This window comes from Triticum aestivum, chromosome 3A, assembly GCF_018294505.1.
Source record: "Triticum aestivum cultivar Chinese Spring chromosome 3A, IWGSC CS RefSeq v2.1, whole genome shotgun sequence".
NCBI classification, from domain to species: Eukaryota; Viridiplantae; Streptophyta; class Magnoliopsida; order Poales; family Poaceae; genus Triticum; species Triticum aestivum.
The window spans coordinates 152,529,707-152,545,645 of NC_057800.1; the positions used below are offsets into that span (position 1 = coordinate 152,529,707).

Here is a 15,939-nt window from a genome sequence, read left to right on the forward strand (position 1 = left end):
AGACCTCGGGCTGAGGGGAGAGAAGAGAGGGAGAGGCCCGACAGTAGTCTTCGGAGACCGAAAATGTCCGACGATTTGACCGACTATAATGCCGCTATAGTTATCCGTTGGGACGTCAAACGGACTCCGAATGCGATGAAACTTGGCAAGCGGTCTACTGGCAACAAAACAACACCGCACACCAACTTTCATCCCATTCCGAAAACATTTGCCGATCACTTATAAAATAATATTTCGGACATGTCACGGACGCGTGCGAGTGTGTCTGGGCTCAGAATGGACAACGGAAAGAACTGGGAGAAACCCGGACAGATGCAAGTTTTGAAAACATGCAGATGCAATGCGGATGATGACATGACAAGATACAACACACAAGCGAATGACAAGACAACAATAACGAATAACTGGAAGACACCTGGCGCATCGGTCTTGACGTCAAACTGAGTCGCTGGATGCTTTCACGCAGATGCAACCGGCCGAACCGCTCCGTTGTGAAACGTTTTCCTTCAAAGGCGGTTTGAAGCACATGGACGCCACCTAAGCAAAGATTCTTTGCATGGTTAATTTTACGATGGTTGCCAATGGCAAAGGAGGGGATGGCCGAAAGGTGGCTCAAGTCAATTCTGCAAGAAAGAGCTGGAGACTGCCGTGCATCTTCTACTCAAGTGCAGATTTTCTAGGCGCGTTTGGAAGGACATCAAAGCGTGGCTACGTCTTATTGACACTGAAATAAACCATTGGCAAAACTTCAATCGAGTGTTGGAGTGGCGGAGCTCCTTGGTCTTGCTCACACATTTCTCTTGCTTGCTTCGTGGGAGCTTTGGAATGAACTGAATGGACAGTTCTTCAGGAATGTATCTTCTATGCCTAGAGTAGTTGAGCGTTAAATCAAAGATGAATCAGCCTTGTGGGTTTTTGCTGGGGCAAAGCATTTAAGTTTGATCATGCCAGATCCTCAAAAGACAAACTTTGATCATGCCACGAGAGTAGAAACTTTCGGACACGAGAGTTTGTTCTCTTGTAACTATTTCCAAATTCTTTCCTAATCAATGAGATGGGGCAAAGCTCGTGCCTCCATTTAAAAAAAATGAGCTGAATTAAGGACATATATAGTTAAAAAAAATGTAATCTGAAGAAATGGACAGCCTCATCAGTTTCAGCAGCCAGGGGGTTGCCACCACCGGGAAAGAGCGGCAAACAAACGCAAACCAGGGCCAAGGTTTTCTCTCGCTAACCATTTTCAAGCAAAATTCCACAATAGTGCATAACTGCAGATGAGCATTCCCATTTACTCCCTCCGTCCCAAAATAGATGACTCAACTTTGTACTAACTTTGTGGGTCATCTATTTTGGAACGGAGGGAGTATTTGCTAGGAAATCTGATGGCAGATCTTGTGGCGAATATCTCACAAAGCAACATGCTGAAATCCAACTGCGAGACCCAAGATAGCAAATAATCATTTAAGAGATACAGCTCTTTCCCCAATCCAAAACTCCACTTTTCATGCATCAAGTACAGACAACACAGATGGAGCACCTGGTGGACTCGAAATTACAAATCCCCAGAGAAACTGACAAGGTGGGTACAGATCTTAAGGATATCAAGTGTCAAAAGAACTTCACAGTTGACAGCAACTTAAACTCGATAGTCCATGCCAAAGCCACAGGACAATCGAGCATTCATCAAAGAAGGTCTACAGACCAGCAATGAGCAATCACTGAGATAATTTTTGTCTGACAATGTAATCACTGTATCCGGTATAATCTTTTCACATCACTAGTTGACATAAAGAAATTGAAGTAACCCAAGTACCTTCAAAGCTTCTAATGGATGGGCAGAAGAACCATTGTCAGAACCCAATAGCACTTACTTGGGCTGCACCAAATATGATGCCCATACATCATTAGCTGGAGGGGGTGGCTGAACCCAGTGGCCAGGTATACGGCTGCATGCAGGTGCAGACAGTCAATGCATTTAGAAGAATTCCCGCAAAAAAAATGCATTTAGAAGAATAAAAATACATGTAACTTTTGTTCAACACGGCACATCAGAGATCTCTGTCCACTCCAGTAACTAACTATTATGGTTGTGATTTAGACTAAAATGGATATGTGAAATTCTGTTCTTACAGAACTGCAATGAATGAAGGTTATCATAATTTACAAATATTAGCTGGTTCAATGACACGGTCTGGTATTACAGCCATACCATAAATAAAACTAGATGAAAGCTATATAGAAAGATCCACAAGCCATTTGCAACCTTAACGCACCATTAAGATATCAGCCTATATTTTACGAACTATAAATCCAGCTTTGTTGCTCACCAATGATGCTAGTTTATCATAGTGGACCTAAAGTCAGACGATTTGAACACACCATTACATGATGGTTTCTCATGAGTCTATTTTCCAGCTTATAAAACAAAACCTTTAAAGAATCAGCAAATCATATTTATACGGTGAATTTGCATTGGAGAAGGATGCTTGTGAAATAACTAGCATGGTTTAGTGCTGTTATTATCACGAGACAAGATAAAGCAGCATGAATTGACAAGTAAAAGCCTCACCTTCCTCCAGGTCTGATAAAAGAATCCCACATTCTGCGTACCTACAATCGGAGGTGAAATACATATAAGATACTGTATTGAGTAGCCTGAACTAGTATGAGATTTCGTTAAAAGTGAGGGTAAGTCATGAGATCAAAAAAGAAATGTGAGAATGTAGTTACAAGTGTAAAAAAAGTCAATATCTCGTTCTCTTGTTCTTAAATCATGAATTGGGTGATGTGCGTTTCATCAAGTATGAACATATTGCATTTTTTGCTATGCAATTTCAGTACCGGATCGACGTCCATTTATTTCTGTGTCCTCATCCGCGTGTATGTCTGTGTTAGATAGGCTCTGGAAGGCCTTACTTTACTAACAGGTAGGGCACGTTACTTTTATTCTTTTTTCCTACTCAAAGAAATAAAATATGAAATCAATAAAACTTCAACAGAATCTCCTACTTTCCTTTCACATAGCTCTCACTAGTGCTTGAAGCAATGGTTATCTGGTAGCTCCATAACATCCCAATGATGACATCCAGTAAAACCCAACAGACCATATCAAAGATTGTTAAGCCTAGTCAGGTAGTTCATTAACACCGTCCTACAAACCCGTGACACTTGCATGAAGTTGAGAGTTTGGAATAAATTACCTCAATGAGTGTCCCCAGGTCATAGCTACTTCCATGATAATAGTGGTAGAACTCAAAAGGCAGATTGGTCAGAGATTCGGAATGCACAGGACCTTTTATCTCGACCTTTTGATCATCATGTTCTGTCTTTTGACTTGCATGATCACTTCTCTCACTTATGCTTGCATCTCCTTGGTTCTGCTCTGGCGCCGACCCACTTTTAGGTTGTCCAAGGCCATCTTCTTGAGCAGTTGTATTATGGGCAGCCTTCCTTGATTCCTCAGCGGTGAGAATAGCATCCTTCGCAGCATCAGTTCGGGCAGCAGTTGCAGCTTGGCGCTCCTCTTCCTCAACTGCAGCCTTGACACGCTCAAGATATTTATCATCCTCTTCTGGCAGAAAATGACCTGAAATATAATTGTCGTCAGTGTTAATTATCAGGCATGCATGGGTTGCAATAGCCAGAATAAAGAAGGCTAATCATATCATCACACCTGGACAACTTTTATAAGTAAAAGTGTTGCCTACAACTGCGTACAGAATTCAAAAATTATGTCTGAGATAGTTCAGAGAACAATGTGACAGTGCTTCCTCCATTTTAATATAAGTCCATTTAGGGATTGTCAATTTACACTGTGATTCCATTTGAGAAAATCAAGGGTTTGGTTACAGCAATCTTATAAACCACTGCCCATTACGCTATGCGAGGGATTCGGGTGGTTATAGAATTCATTTACTACAGAAAAGAATGGTCCAACTAATGACTGATTTCGAGATGTCCTTCAAGCATACGGGATATGGGTCATGTGGCTGATTACGGAAGAAGGAGAGCGGGAGTGGCTAAATGGAGATATCTTGCCTTGTTTCTTCAGTTTTTCAACCCTTACAGAGCGGAGCTCCTGTAGTTTCTCGACCATTAGTGCAAGCTCGAGCTGTGAACGGCAGATTTTTTTTTTCAGAAAATAGTTAGTTGGAATAAGGTAATATTGCACTGATGCTTAAAAAATATTAAGAGCTTATAATCTACACAAACAACTCAAGAATTTGTAAACTGCTAGCACAAAAATCTGAAAGAAAGCAATCAAGCAAGGTACATGGAATCAATCACAGAAGTTGGGATGCACTCCACCGAAGACAACTAATTGGCAACTTCAACAAATCTTCAAGATAACATCTTAAAGAAATTCAACAAAAACATAAGGCATCAAGAGAAAGATCGGAAAATAACAATTGTATAACTTAAGGCTCGCAGCTAAACCTATCCAAAACTCAGAAAGTATTAACATGCTATTAGATTATATCTAAATTCAATTGTATGCACAGATCTTCTTGCAGAAAAACAATAAAAGACAAGGATTTAGAGTTCTGTACATACTTACCTCAGATTCTAGACGTTTTCTTTCCTCATTTGCTTTCTTCTTGGCAATCTGCTTCATGCTTTCCACCTGGTTTGTACATACAACAATGAGCTTGTTATTGTGGAACAGCTGTGTTTTCCTACTAGTTACTACAGATAAATCCTATGAGTGAAATGGCAGTTTCAATAAATGAGACAGCACCTTGCGTTTTGCAATGTCATTAGCTATTTGCCTAGCCCTCCATTCATCAGCTTCCTGATCAACTCTGTCAAATTCTGCACTTTCCTGCACAATATCAAGAGAAGGGAAGCCATGCATTTATTGGATATGTGGCCATTTTGATGCTAACTGAACATTTTCACAAAGATATGAACACAGAAACAAGTGAATTGAGTTCCACCTTCTGGAAAAGCTCTGCTACATGCTTTCTCTTCCTCTTCCTCCATCGCTTATTTCTCTTGGACTTCTGCAGCTTCTGAGCTAACGAAACCATTGCCGATTTTTCTGCCCAGGGACCGTCTTGGTTAATAGCGGAAGAAATAGGTGCCAGGAGGTGCTGAAGTTGAGAACAGAGATAATTGGCCGCATCTGTCGCCAGAGATTCATGAGTGTCTTGGCTAATCTTGATTTCACTTGCAAGCTCTGAAAAATGGCAAGGCCTGCCTGGAGAAGAGACGCCAGACCCTGAAGACGATGCTACTGCAGACGAATCTGGTTCTTGTGCACTAGCATCCGATGAATTCCTCACAAGTGCAATCTCCTCTAGCTCGTTTATCCTGCCAATCCAAATCCTTTATTTCAGGACAAATGGCACAGAGACTGGATACACGGTCATAACTACCTTTGGGAATTTAGGGAACTCACAGAGCGCTTGAAATCGCGACGGTCTCTTGCAGCTTCTTCAAATGCTCCCGCACATTGTCACGCTGCCAAAAGGAACTGGCCGCCGCCAGTGCCGCCGCCTCAGGCTGGAAAGGGAGCTGCTGGTGCGGGTGGTGGTGGTGGTGCTGCTGCTGCTGCTGCCACTGCCACTGCCATGGCGGAGGCTGAGGAGGCCGCAGTGGTCCAAAGGCATTCGGCTGTGGGAACATGACGTCCTGCTGCGGCGGGGTAGCCCTGCAGACAAGGAAAAGCTCGTCAAATCCATGGAGCGGAGGGGCCGCCGCGAGCGACTGCGGGTCAGAGGCGCATGGGGAGTTACCTGAGAGATGGATGTCGTCTTCGCCGTCTGCGGATCAGTCGCAGAAGGTATTCGGACTTGTCGCCGGCGGCGGGTCGCTCCTAGGTCTTGTTGGCGCCCCGACTCCGTCACCTCGCGTGAAATTAAGTGGAGACAGTAGGCTGAACTCCGGAGAATGCACTAGGGGCGTGGACACGTGGTGAAGGGAAAGGGAGGAAGAGATCGAGTCCGGCGGGGCGAGGCAAGGCAAGGCGGCGGCTCCGGCGGAGAGGGGAGGAGCGTGGCTGGGCTTTTTTCTTCAGATCATAGACTTTTTTTTTTTTTGAGAAGATCTTCAGACAGCCCCGACTTCCGGGGGAGCTCCTATTCACCGCATTATGCGGCAAACAGACCTCCCTTCGCACAGGGCGCGCCCGACTGGCCCGGCCTATTTTGAGTTGAAAAAACCTAGCTGTCCGGCAAAAAAAATCGTAAAAACAACGAATCGAGCAAGCTCGGATTCGAACTAGACACCTGCTGATAGCGAATTAGTCCAGCTAACCAGTCCACCTATTGAACATTGTCGACGAAACTAGCAGAGTGAGCCATAAAGTACTATATTTAGTTGCGTAAACGGAACATTACTTAAAACCTTGCAAACAATGTTTCAAATTTAGAACACTTTAATTAAGTTAGGAATATTTTTTAACACACACGAACGAATTTAAAAATTCCCATCATCTTTTGAAGCTATGAAGAAATTTTCAACTTCCTGAACATTTTTTCGTAAATGTGAACATTTTTGGAATTTGTAAACAAAACTCGAAAAGTGGAATTTAGTTTGAAATTATATACAATTTGTTTAAAACAAGAACATTTTTAAAATTATCAATACATTTTTGAAAACGTGAACATTTTTTAAAATTCCAGAACATGATTTGAAAACATGAACATTTTTTGAATTGGTGAACAAATTTTGAAAACAGGGACAACATCCTAGATTCATAACAAAATTTATAAAATGAGGACGAATGGAAAATCCTGGTTTTTTTTGGAAATGAGAACAATTCGGAAAAGCTTGCACGTTTTCTGAAATTCCTGAACAATTTTTTTGAATTTGTGAACAAAAATAAAAAAAGGTGAACATTTTTTCATATTCCCAAACAGTTTTTGAATTTGCAAACAAAATTTCAAGAACATGAACATTTCTGAAATTTGTGTACAAATTTTCAATATAGGGACATTTTTTGAAAATCGTGAACATTTTCTGAATTTGTGAAAAAAAATAACATGCAAACATTTTTACAATTATAAAATTCTATTAGTTTTAGATTTTGAAACATTTTTTGTAAAAGAAACGAACAATATTTGAACCTCCAAACATTTCTAAAAAGACGAACAAAATTTAAAATTTCAAACATTTTTCAAAAGACGAACAAAAATTAGAAACCACAAAGAATTTTGAATTTGTGAACAATTTAAAAAAAAGCAGGAACATGTTTGAAATGCCGAACAAATTTTGTAAGCCCGAACATTATTTGAAACTCCCTGAATTTTTTTTGAATTTGTGAACAAATTTTGAAAATGATTACATTTTTTGAAATTGTGAACAAAATTTTGAAACCACAAAACAGGAACATTTTAGATTTAAGAACAAAATTTGAAAACAGAAACATTTTACAAAATTTGAACTTTTTTAGAATATTGAACATTTATGAAAAAAATTTAAAAAACCCGACCACAAATAAAAAGAAAAAAAGAAACAAAAAACCGGAGAAAAAGAAAAAAAACGGTTCAGGGAACCTTCTAGAAGGTTCCCAACCGGAGGGGTAGTGCGAATGCGATCTACTCAAATGGCCCGGCCCAGTCGCGTCGATCGGCCGCTCACCTGTGCGTTTCTCCGGCAACTTGCCGCAACGAGCAGCAAATAGGAAATTCCGACTTCCGGACCGTGCGCCTCTTTTTTCTTTTTTTTTTGAGCAAAGGACTGTGCGCATCTAAAAAAACAAACCCGACATGTGCGGGGTACGCTGGCAAATTGGGCCTATGAGGGACTAGCCTGCTTCGTTAGCCAACTCGCCTGGCAGGCAACAATCTCAAGCGTCCATTTTCTTTTCATTTTTTGAGGGTACGCCAATAACGTACCTTAGCTTTATAGTACAAGGGAGAAAACATGTACAAGAGATTACAATTGCGCTGGTTAGGAGTCACAAGTCGACCTTAACCAAGCCTCCACCCCACTCCCTCACTCTACTCGATTACTCAAATACTAGTTGTCCTCCAAACGCCCCTGCCGTGGCCTAAATCCTCAAATCGTCGAAGATCATGTCCACCGTATCCCACTCATTCTTGATCTGGCCCGATCCAAATATCCTCGCGCTCCTCTGCTTCCATAGTGTCCAACAGATTAGCATCACGAATGTGTCAAATCCTTTTCGAGTTTGCTTATGTATTCGTTTCCTAGCTTCCGTCCATCATTGCACCAACCGTGAGTCATTTGTTGGGCACAGCTCCATCCTCATACCCATCCTATCAATGCAAACGGTACCACACTTGCCACAAAAACACACATTGCTGCAAAATGTGGTCAACTGTGTCCTCCTCCTGGTCACATAAGTAGCATTTTGACGTTTGGTCTTGCAAACCATGTCTAGTCCTTCTATCCGACGTCCACAGTCGGTATTGCACTGCAAGCCACATGAATATCTTACATGCAAGTGGTGCCTAGCATTTCCAGATGGCCCCAAAAGAGTGGAATCTAACTCCTCCCTCACATAGCATCTGGTAGGCTGATGATGTTGTGTAGATACCTAACATGTTCCAAGTCCAAATGGGGCGGTCTTCTATCTGATCATCCAACTGAACCTCCGTGATGATCTCCCAAAGTCCGATGAACTGGGTTAAATCCTTTGTGCATAGGTTACCCACTATGTTGTTCATCCATGCATGCATGCATGCAGATAGCATCTCGTACCAGTCTCCTATTGGCAACTTCCGTACGAACCGTCGCCACAACCAAAGGGGCGATATCTATGATGGTTGCACCCTGTAGTCGTCGATCTTTCCAAAACAAGGTTTTGTCTCCCGATCCAACCTTCCATTTAACCAGGCTCCCAAAAGCTTGGTCCACCTTTTTGTCCGCGGTCAAGTTGAGACCTGGCCAAGGCTTGGATGATATTCCCATCTTAATATTAATGCAATGCCATGCTTAAATAGGTCAATGTCAGGGGTGTCATGCGACATTTAATTGGTGAAGGATACACATAATGTAATTCTTATTCTTGTTTCATCCAAATGATTAATTCCCTATTCCGGAGGCTCATCAAATTCTTGATCTCAAATGTTCATCTTCTCTTTTCCCGGAGTTCCAACCTTTTTCAACTATTTCATCACGAAGCTCCATTTAATCATTCCAAGGCTTCACCTTATATTATCAACTTCTCTTTCCTCTCGTGTGATCATCCTTTTTGTTACCAAAATTCTTCATGGAGGTTCTACATGATGGTTCATCAAGGATTTATATTCCTTCTCGAAGTGTTCATTGAGGTTCTTTTTTTAAGGAGCTCAAGCATTCTTCATCTTGCATTCCGAAGTGCAATTCCTTCTACCGTATCATTGGAGGTGGTATTATGTCATTCTTGATGATTTCCCTATGTGGTTCATGATTCACATGTTGTCAAGATTGAGATATCTTAAATCCATCAATCTCGTCATTGGAGTTATCTTGGGTTATATTTCACCTAAAGCCTTCCCTAAGGATTGTTACTATCTATGGTGCTTATAAATGCTCCAAGTTCTTCATTAATCCTCCCGGTGAAAGAATCTTCTCGTCTCCTTGTTCGTATCAATCCAATTTATCGTTTTCGTTAGTGGCAGAATTTCACCTCGTAGTTTTGAGATGTTCTTCATAAGCCCACTACAAGCTTACTCTTTTCGTTGTTGGTGCAACAACTCCGTTCGACTTTTCTCCTGGGGATGCCTTTTCAAGCTCTTTTGTGGCAGAAGTTGGCATTTTCTTCTCCATTCTTTTATTTCAATTATCTATATTTCTATTCTTTCGTTCCGGAGGCATTGTGGTGTTGTTCTTTTCACCCATCTTCTTGTTTGGTCAGGACCGTGTTCTTTCCTTGGTTTATCCATTTAACCGGAGTGTTGTGCCCTTCTGTTCAAGTTCTTTTCGTCTTATCAAGTTTCATATCTCTTTCTACCGGAGTGCTGTCCGAATTTGTTCTTCCTTGTTCCCCTTCCCTACCGGAGTGTTTTCAACTTTGTTCTTCTTTGTTGCATTATTCCTTTCAATTTGTTCAACCTCTCAAGGTTCTTTGGTTTCACTCGTTTGTCAAAGAAGCAACTTAGTTTTACCCCACTTGTCTTTCTCTTCCGTTTTTCCCTCCGGTGCCATTCTAGATCTCGGGACGAGATCCTCTCGTAGTGGTGGAGTGTTGTAACGCCTCGAGACCGATGTGCCAGGTGTCCTCCAGTTATTCGCTGTTGTTGCCTTGTCTTTGCTTGCATGTCATGCATTTCATGTCATGTCATCATCCGCATTGCATCATCATGTTTTAAAACTTGCATCCGTCCGGGTTTCCCAGTTCCTTCCGTTGTCCGTTCTGAGCGCAGACACACTTGCACGCGCCCGCGGCACGTCCGAAATATTATTTTATAAGTGGCCGAAAAATGTTCTCGGAATGGGTTGAAAGTTGGCATGTGGTGTTGTTATGTTGTAGGTAGACCGCCTGCCAAGTTTCATCGGATTCGGAGTTCGTTTGATAGCCCAACCATTAAACTATAGCGGCAATATAGTCGGTCTAACATCGGACGTTTTCGGTCTCCGAAAACTGTTGCCGGGCCTCGCTCTCCTCTCTTCTCAGCCCATCTCTCTCTAGCACAGTCCATCTAGCCCACCTATCTAACCCCCTCCGCTCCGGTTCGTCCGATCGAGATCGAACGGCTCCGAAACGGACTAAAACCCCCAACCCTAGCTCCTCCTGCTATATATAGCAGCCCCCCCTTGCCATTTTTGGCCTTCTTCCACCCTCCTCCTCATTTTCCGCGCAGCCCCAGCCTCCACCCGCCACCCGACGCCGCCAGATCCGCTCCGCCGCCGCCACTTGGCCTCCTCCAGCGCCGCCAACTCGCCGTCGCCATGTGGCGCCACCCCAGTGGGCAGCATCACCGCCCCGCCCAACCAGGCGAGGCCACGTCGCGCCTACCCCCCCACTTCGCCGCGGGCCTCGAGACCCATCGTGGGCCCGCCAGGGCCCAAGCCGCCCACCGCCGTCGCCCGTAGGCGCCCGCGAGCGCCCGAGCCAGGGGCCCGTCCCGAGCGCCCAAGATCTTCCCGAGCGCCGCTGGTGGCCGTCGTCCGCGCCGGAGTCCGCTAGCGCCGTCCCCTGCATCCTCCCGCATCTACGACCCCTGCACCGCCATCTGTCGCCGCCCCGCCGTCCCCTGCTCCCGCATCCCTCAGGAGGTGCTGCGCCAAGGCCTCGTTGCAGGAACCTCGTCGGTGTCTCCTTCCGTCCCAGATCCAGCGCCCCTCCTCCGTCGATGCCCGGCCTCACAGTCGCCGGAAACGGATGCTCTCGCCTCGCCTCCTTCCGGATCCGGCAAGTCCTCGGCTGGATCTGGCTTCCACAGCCGCCGCCCGCAGTCGAAGCTCATCGGCATCGTCCTGCCTCGTCCTCATCAGGAGGTCGGGGATGAGTCCCTCCCATCATGGGCCCCGTTGGCGGAACCGGCCCACCTTCCTCCCGCGGCCTGCACTCTCCCCTCGCCCGGCCTGCCAGCCTCTCTGCGAACTGGGCCGAAGCCCATGGCTGAGCAGCCTTCCCCAACGCCTGTTTCGGTTGGGCCAGCCAGATCCAGCCCGCTATGTTTTTTTGCTGTCCAGTGATTTTAGAAATTATCCAGAGAATTGCAGTTTTACAGAAAAACCCTTGCAGTTCATGCATATTGTAACTCACAAACGATGCATCATATTAAAATAAACTTAATATGAAAAATGCTTAGAATTTTTTCTAGTTTCATAATATGTCATTTCCATCCATGTTTAAAATGTTTAAGATGTTGTTTGATTAAATTTGCTCCTATGCCATGTTAAAATGCTTTAATTCATAACTAAATAACCGTAACTCCGAATTTAATAAACTTTATATGTAATTGGGGTGGAATTTTGCCTAGTTTAACATGGTGGCATCATCTTGCATGTTTAACAACTCTAAAATAATGTTTAGGGCAGAACAGTACCGAACCTAATATATGCACATGAGGAGTTTCCGGATTTGTTGTTCGTTGCTTCCGGCCTCATTTAAACTTGACTAGATAGGTAGTTTTACTTTGCTTCACTCTCTTGCCATGCTAAAAATATTTAATATTGTTGAGTACCTAAACGAGAGAGAACTAAATAATTCATGTGGTGTTCCGTCAATATGCAACTTGTTGCATATGGAGCTCCACTTAATTTGTAGGATTGTTTGTGAACTTTGCCATGCCATGCCTCATTAAACCGGACATGCATCATACTTGTTTGCGCATCATGCCATGTTTATGTGGTGGTTGTTTACTATGTTGTTTGCTTCTTTCCGGTGTTGCTTCTTCGGGTTGGTTCCGTTAACGTCGTGTTTGTGAGGAACCGTTCATCTACGTCCGTTTGTCTTCTTCATGGACTCGTTCTTCTTCCTTGCGGGATTTCAGGCAAGATGATCATACCCTCGAAATCACTACTATCTTTGCTATGCTAGTTTGCTCGCTCTTTTGCTATGTCAATGCTACGATGCCTACCACTTGCTTTCAAGCCTCCCAAATTGCCATGTCAAACCTCTAACCCACCATGTCCTAGCAAACCGTTGATTGGCTATGTTACCGCTTTGCTCAGCCCCTCTTATAGCATTGCTAGTTGCAGGCGAAGATTGGAGGCCGTTCCTTGTTGGGATATCACAATATATCTTATTTAATTAATGCATCTATATACTTGGTAAAGGGTGGAAGGCTCGGCCTTATGCCTGGTGTTTTGTTCCACTCTTGCCGCCCTAGTTTCCGTCATATCGGTGTTATGTTCCCGGATTTTGCGTTCCTTACGCGGTTGGGTAATAATGGGAACCCCTTGACAGTTCGCCTTAAGTAAAGCTCTTCCAGCAATGCCCAACTTTGGTTTTACCATTTTCCACCTAGCCTTTTCTTTTCCCTTGGGAGTCGCGCTCCTGAGGGTCATCATTATTTTACCCCCCCGGGCCAGTGCTCCTCTGAGTGTTGGTCCAACTGAGCGATGTCCGGGGCTACCAGGGGCAACTCTGGGCTGGCCTACCCGACATCTGGCTCATCTGAGTGTGCCCTGAGAACGAGATATGTGCAGCTCATATCGGGATTTGTCGGCACATTCGGGCGGTGTTGCTGGTTTAGTTTTACCCTGTCGAAATGTCTTGTTGTACCGGGATACCGAGTCTGATCGGAATGTCTCGGGAGGAGGTCTATTCCTTCGTTGACCGTGAGAGCGTGTGATGGGCTAAGTTGGGACACCCCTGCAGGGACTTGAACTTTCGAAAGCCATGCCCGCGGTTATGGGCAGATGGGAATTTGTTAATGTCCGGTTGTAGAAAACCTGAAGTTAACCTTAATTAAAATGCATCAACCGCGTGTGTAACCGTGATGGTCTCTTTCCGGCGGAGTCCGGGAAGTGAACACGGTGTTGGAGTTATGCTTGACGTAGGTTGTTCTAGGATCACTTCTTGATCATAGATTCTCGACCGTGCTTTGCCTTCTCTTCTCGCTCTCTTTTGCGTATGTTAGCCACCATATATGCTAGTCGCTTGCTGCAGCTCCACCTCATACCTTTTACCTTACCCATAAGCTTAAATAGTCTTGATCGCGAGGGTGCGAGATTGCTGAGTCCCCGTGGCTCACAGATACTTCCAGAACCAGCTTGCAGGTGCCGATGAGTCCGTGCAGATGACGCAACCAAGCTCAGGAGGAGCTCGTTGAAGATCTTTTCCTTTGTGTTGTTTCATTCTAGTTGGTCAGTAGTGGAGCCCAGTTGGGGTCGATCGGGGACCTTGTCGCATTTGGGGTTCTTTTATTTTGGTTCCCTAGTCGGACCTTGATTGTATTTGGATGATGTAATGCTTTATTCATGTATTGTGTGAAGTGGCGATTGTAAGCCAACTATGTATCTCTTTCCCTTATGTATTACATGGGTTGTGTGAAGATTACCTCACCTGCGACATTGCTTTCAATGCGGTTATGCCTCTAAGTCGTGCTTCGACACGTGGGAGATATAGCCGCATCGAGGGCGTTATAACGTCGCCGGTGCCTGGAAACAGGATAAGGCGTAGACCGTAGATAGGTACGCCGACGCATCTTACCCAGGTTCGGGGCTCTCCTAGGAGATAACACCCCTAGTCCTGCTCTGCGGGGTCTCCGCATGATCACTATCTCAACAAGTAGCTACAAGCTTGCTCCTTGAGCTGTTTGGCTAGAGGAGGAAGAAGGGCAAGGCTACCTCTACTCCTCTCTCTATATGTATGTGCTATTAAGAAGCCGAACCCTTTGCATGGGTGCACTGGGAGGGGGGGTTATATAGTCTACCCCCAGGGGTACAATGGTAATCCGGCTGGGCGTAGGGCCCAACCGTCAGTGTCTTTGGTGGCCGGCTGCTGGGGCCCGCCGCCTGGTGGGTCCCGCCGACTGTCTCGTACTTGGCCGACAGGCCGCGCCCGCCGCTGGTGGGTCCTGTCGGCTCCTTAGTACTGTGGCAGTGCCACCGATGATGTGTGCTTTGTCGGAGGGAGCATGGCTACAGTGCCGCTGACTGGCGGGTGTTTACTGTAGCCATTCCCCGTCTCTTCTGGTTAATGGCGCACAGACTTTGAGGGTGGGGGAGGGCCGCCTGCTAGGAGTCGGCCTCCCCCGCGTCGACTGGTCAAGGCCCGCTACCTTCTGGCTTCTCACGGACAGGTAGGGTCCGCCGCCTGCGGGCCGTACCGACAACCTATCGTGGGGGCGCCACACCCTAGGTCGTAGGTGATGTCATGGGCTGTGTGGTAACAGTGCCGTGCCGGGCGAGGGATGTCTTCCTGGTACACAACATTGTGGCCACGTTCCACCCTGGATTCGGGGGTGGCAGGCTGCACTGTAGCCATGCCACGCCTCGTCCCGTCATCCTTATGAGATGCTAACTTCAAGGGAAAGGAGGGGGCCACCTGCTAGGAGCCGGCCTCTCTGGAGGCCTGTAAGTGCATCTAGTGCCACCCCTAGTTGGTTTTGGAGTATTGACGACAAACCTAGTTGAGGGACTAATGTGTTTGTGAGAATTTCAGGATAACACAGGTAGAAGTCCCTCATTGATTCGGTTTTACTACCAGAGATGACCCCTAAAAATGTATAAAGACATTGAAGTCAAAGGTGGTATATGAAGATATTCACATTGAAGACTATGACAAAAGAAGACACGTTATGAAGCCTATGGAGCTCGAAGACTTAGATCTTTCGTAGTTCTTTTTCTTTTGTGTTAAGTCATAGGAACCACCATACTGTTAAGTGGGGTCCAGGAGAACCAGTCAGAATGACTGAAGTGATGCCTAAACCAAAAACCTATGTCTTCGAGTGAAGACAATGAGAGTGAATCTTGTCCAGAGCCGGACAAGTTAGCTTTGCTTGTAGCCCAAGTAAAGTTGCCATGAGAGTTTGAAATCTGACCGTTGAGACACGTGTCAGTTCCTTAGTGACCCAGGGTCATTTCAGACAAATCAGGTCGGGTTGCCAAGTGGCTATAGATAGCTCACCCCCTACAACCATAAATGGTTGGCTGCTCAGATTTTAGTGCACGGCTTTTGTCGTTTGAGAGCAACCCACCTTGAAGCCTTTGAGAGAATTCCTAGCGAGGAGAAAGCCCTAACCACCCAGAGCCAGAGAGAATTGGGCATCACTTAAGTCTTCTTGTCTGTGTGATCTGAAGACTTATTACACTTGAGGACTGTGCATCCCCAGACGGTTAGGCGTCGCGTTCAGAGCATCCAAGAGACATTGTGGATTGCCAGTGAACGAAGTCTGTGAAGGTTTGGGAGTCTACCTTGAAGACTTACCAGAGTGATTGGGCGAGGACTATGTGACCTTAGCTCAAGGAGAATACGGTGAGGACTTGGTGTCCTGAGCTGCGTGTTCAGGACTGGGTGTCCAAGACTGTGTGTCCTAAGGTTTAAATACCTAGCCGCTCCAACCAGACGTATAGTTGTCACATCAACTGGAA

At 45.3% G+C, this 15,939-nt stretch overlaps 1 protein-coding gene across 1 annotated transcript; it reads right to left on the reverse strand.

Moving 5' to 3' along the window:
- Nucleotides 1-1,447: 1,447 nt before the first annotated feature.
- On the reverse strand, nt 1,448-6,061 carry LOC123060771 (U11/U12 small nuclear ribonucleoprotein 59 kDa protein). The gene is made up of 9 exons (XM_044483605.1): nt 5,739-6,061; nt 5,402-5,653; nt 4,938-5,313; nt 4,739-4,822; nt 4,559-4,624; nt 4,039-4,111; nt 3,201-3,586; nt 2,570-2,610; nt 1,448-1,946 (listed from the first exon to the last, which is right to left on the reverse strand). Exons 2-9 carry the CDS (start codon nt 5,626-5,628, stop codon nt 1,868-1,870), a joined length of 1,332 nt encoding a protein of 443 aa, XP_044339540.1. The 5' UTR covers nt 5,629-5,653; nt 5,739-6,061; the 3' UTR covers nt 1,448-1,867.
- Nucleotides 6,062-15,939: the final 9,878 nt, after the last annotated feature.

Coding starts and splice junctions, on each gene's coding strand:
- LOC123060771 (XM_044483605.1), bottom strand. CDS start 5,628: ATGTTCCCACAGCCGAATGCCTTTGGACCACTGCGGCCTCCTCAGCCT. Junction 3,587..4,038: donor TGAAAAACTGAAGAAACAAG/GCAAGATATCTC, acceptor ATTATATTTCAG/GTCATTTTCTGCCAGAAGAG. Junction 2,611..3,200: donor ACCTGGGGACACTCATTGAG/GTAATTTATTCC, acceptor CTCCGATTGTAG/GTACGCAGAATGTGGGATTC.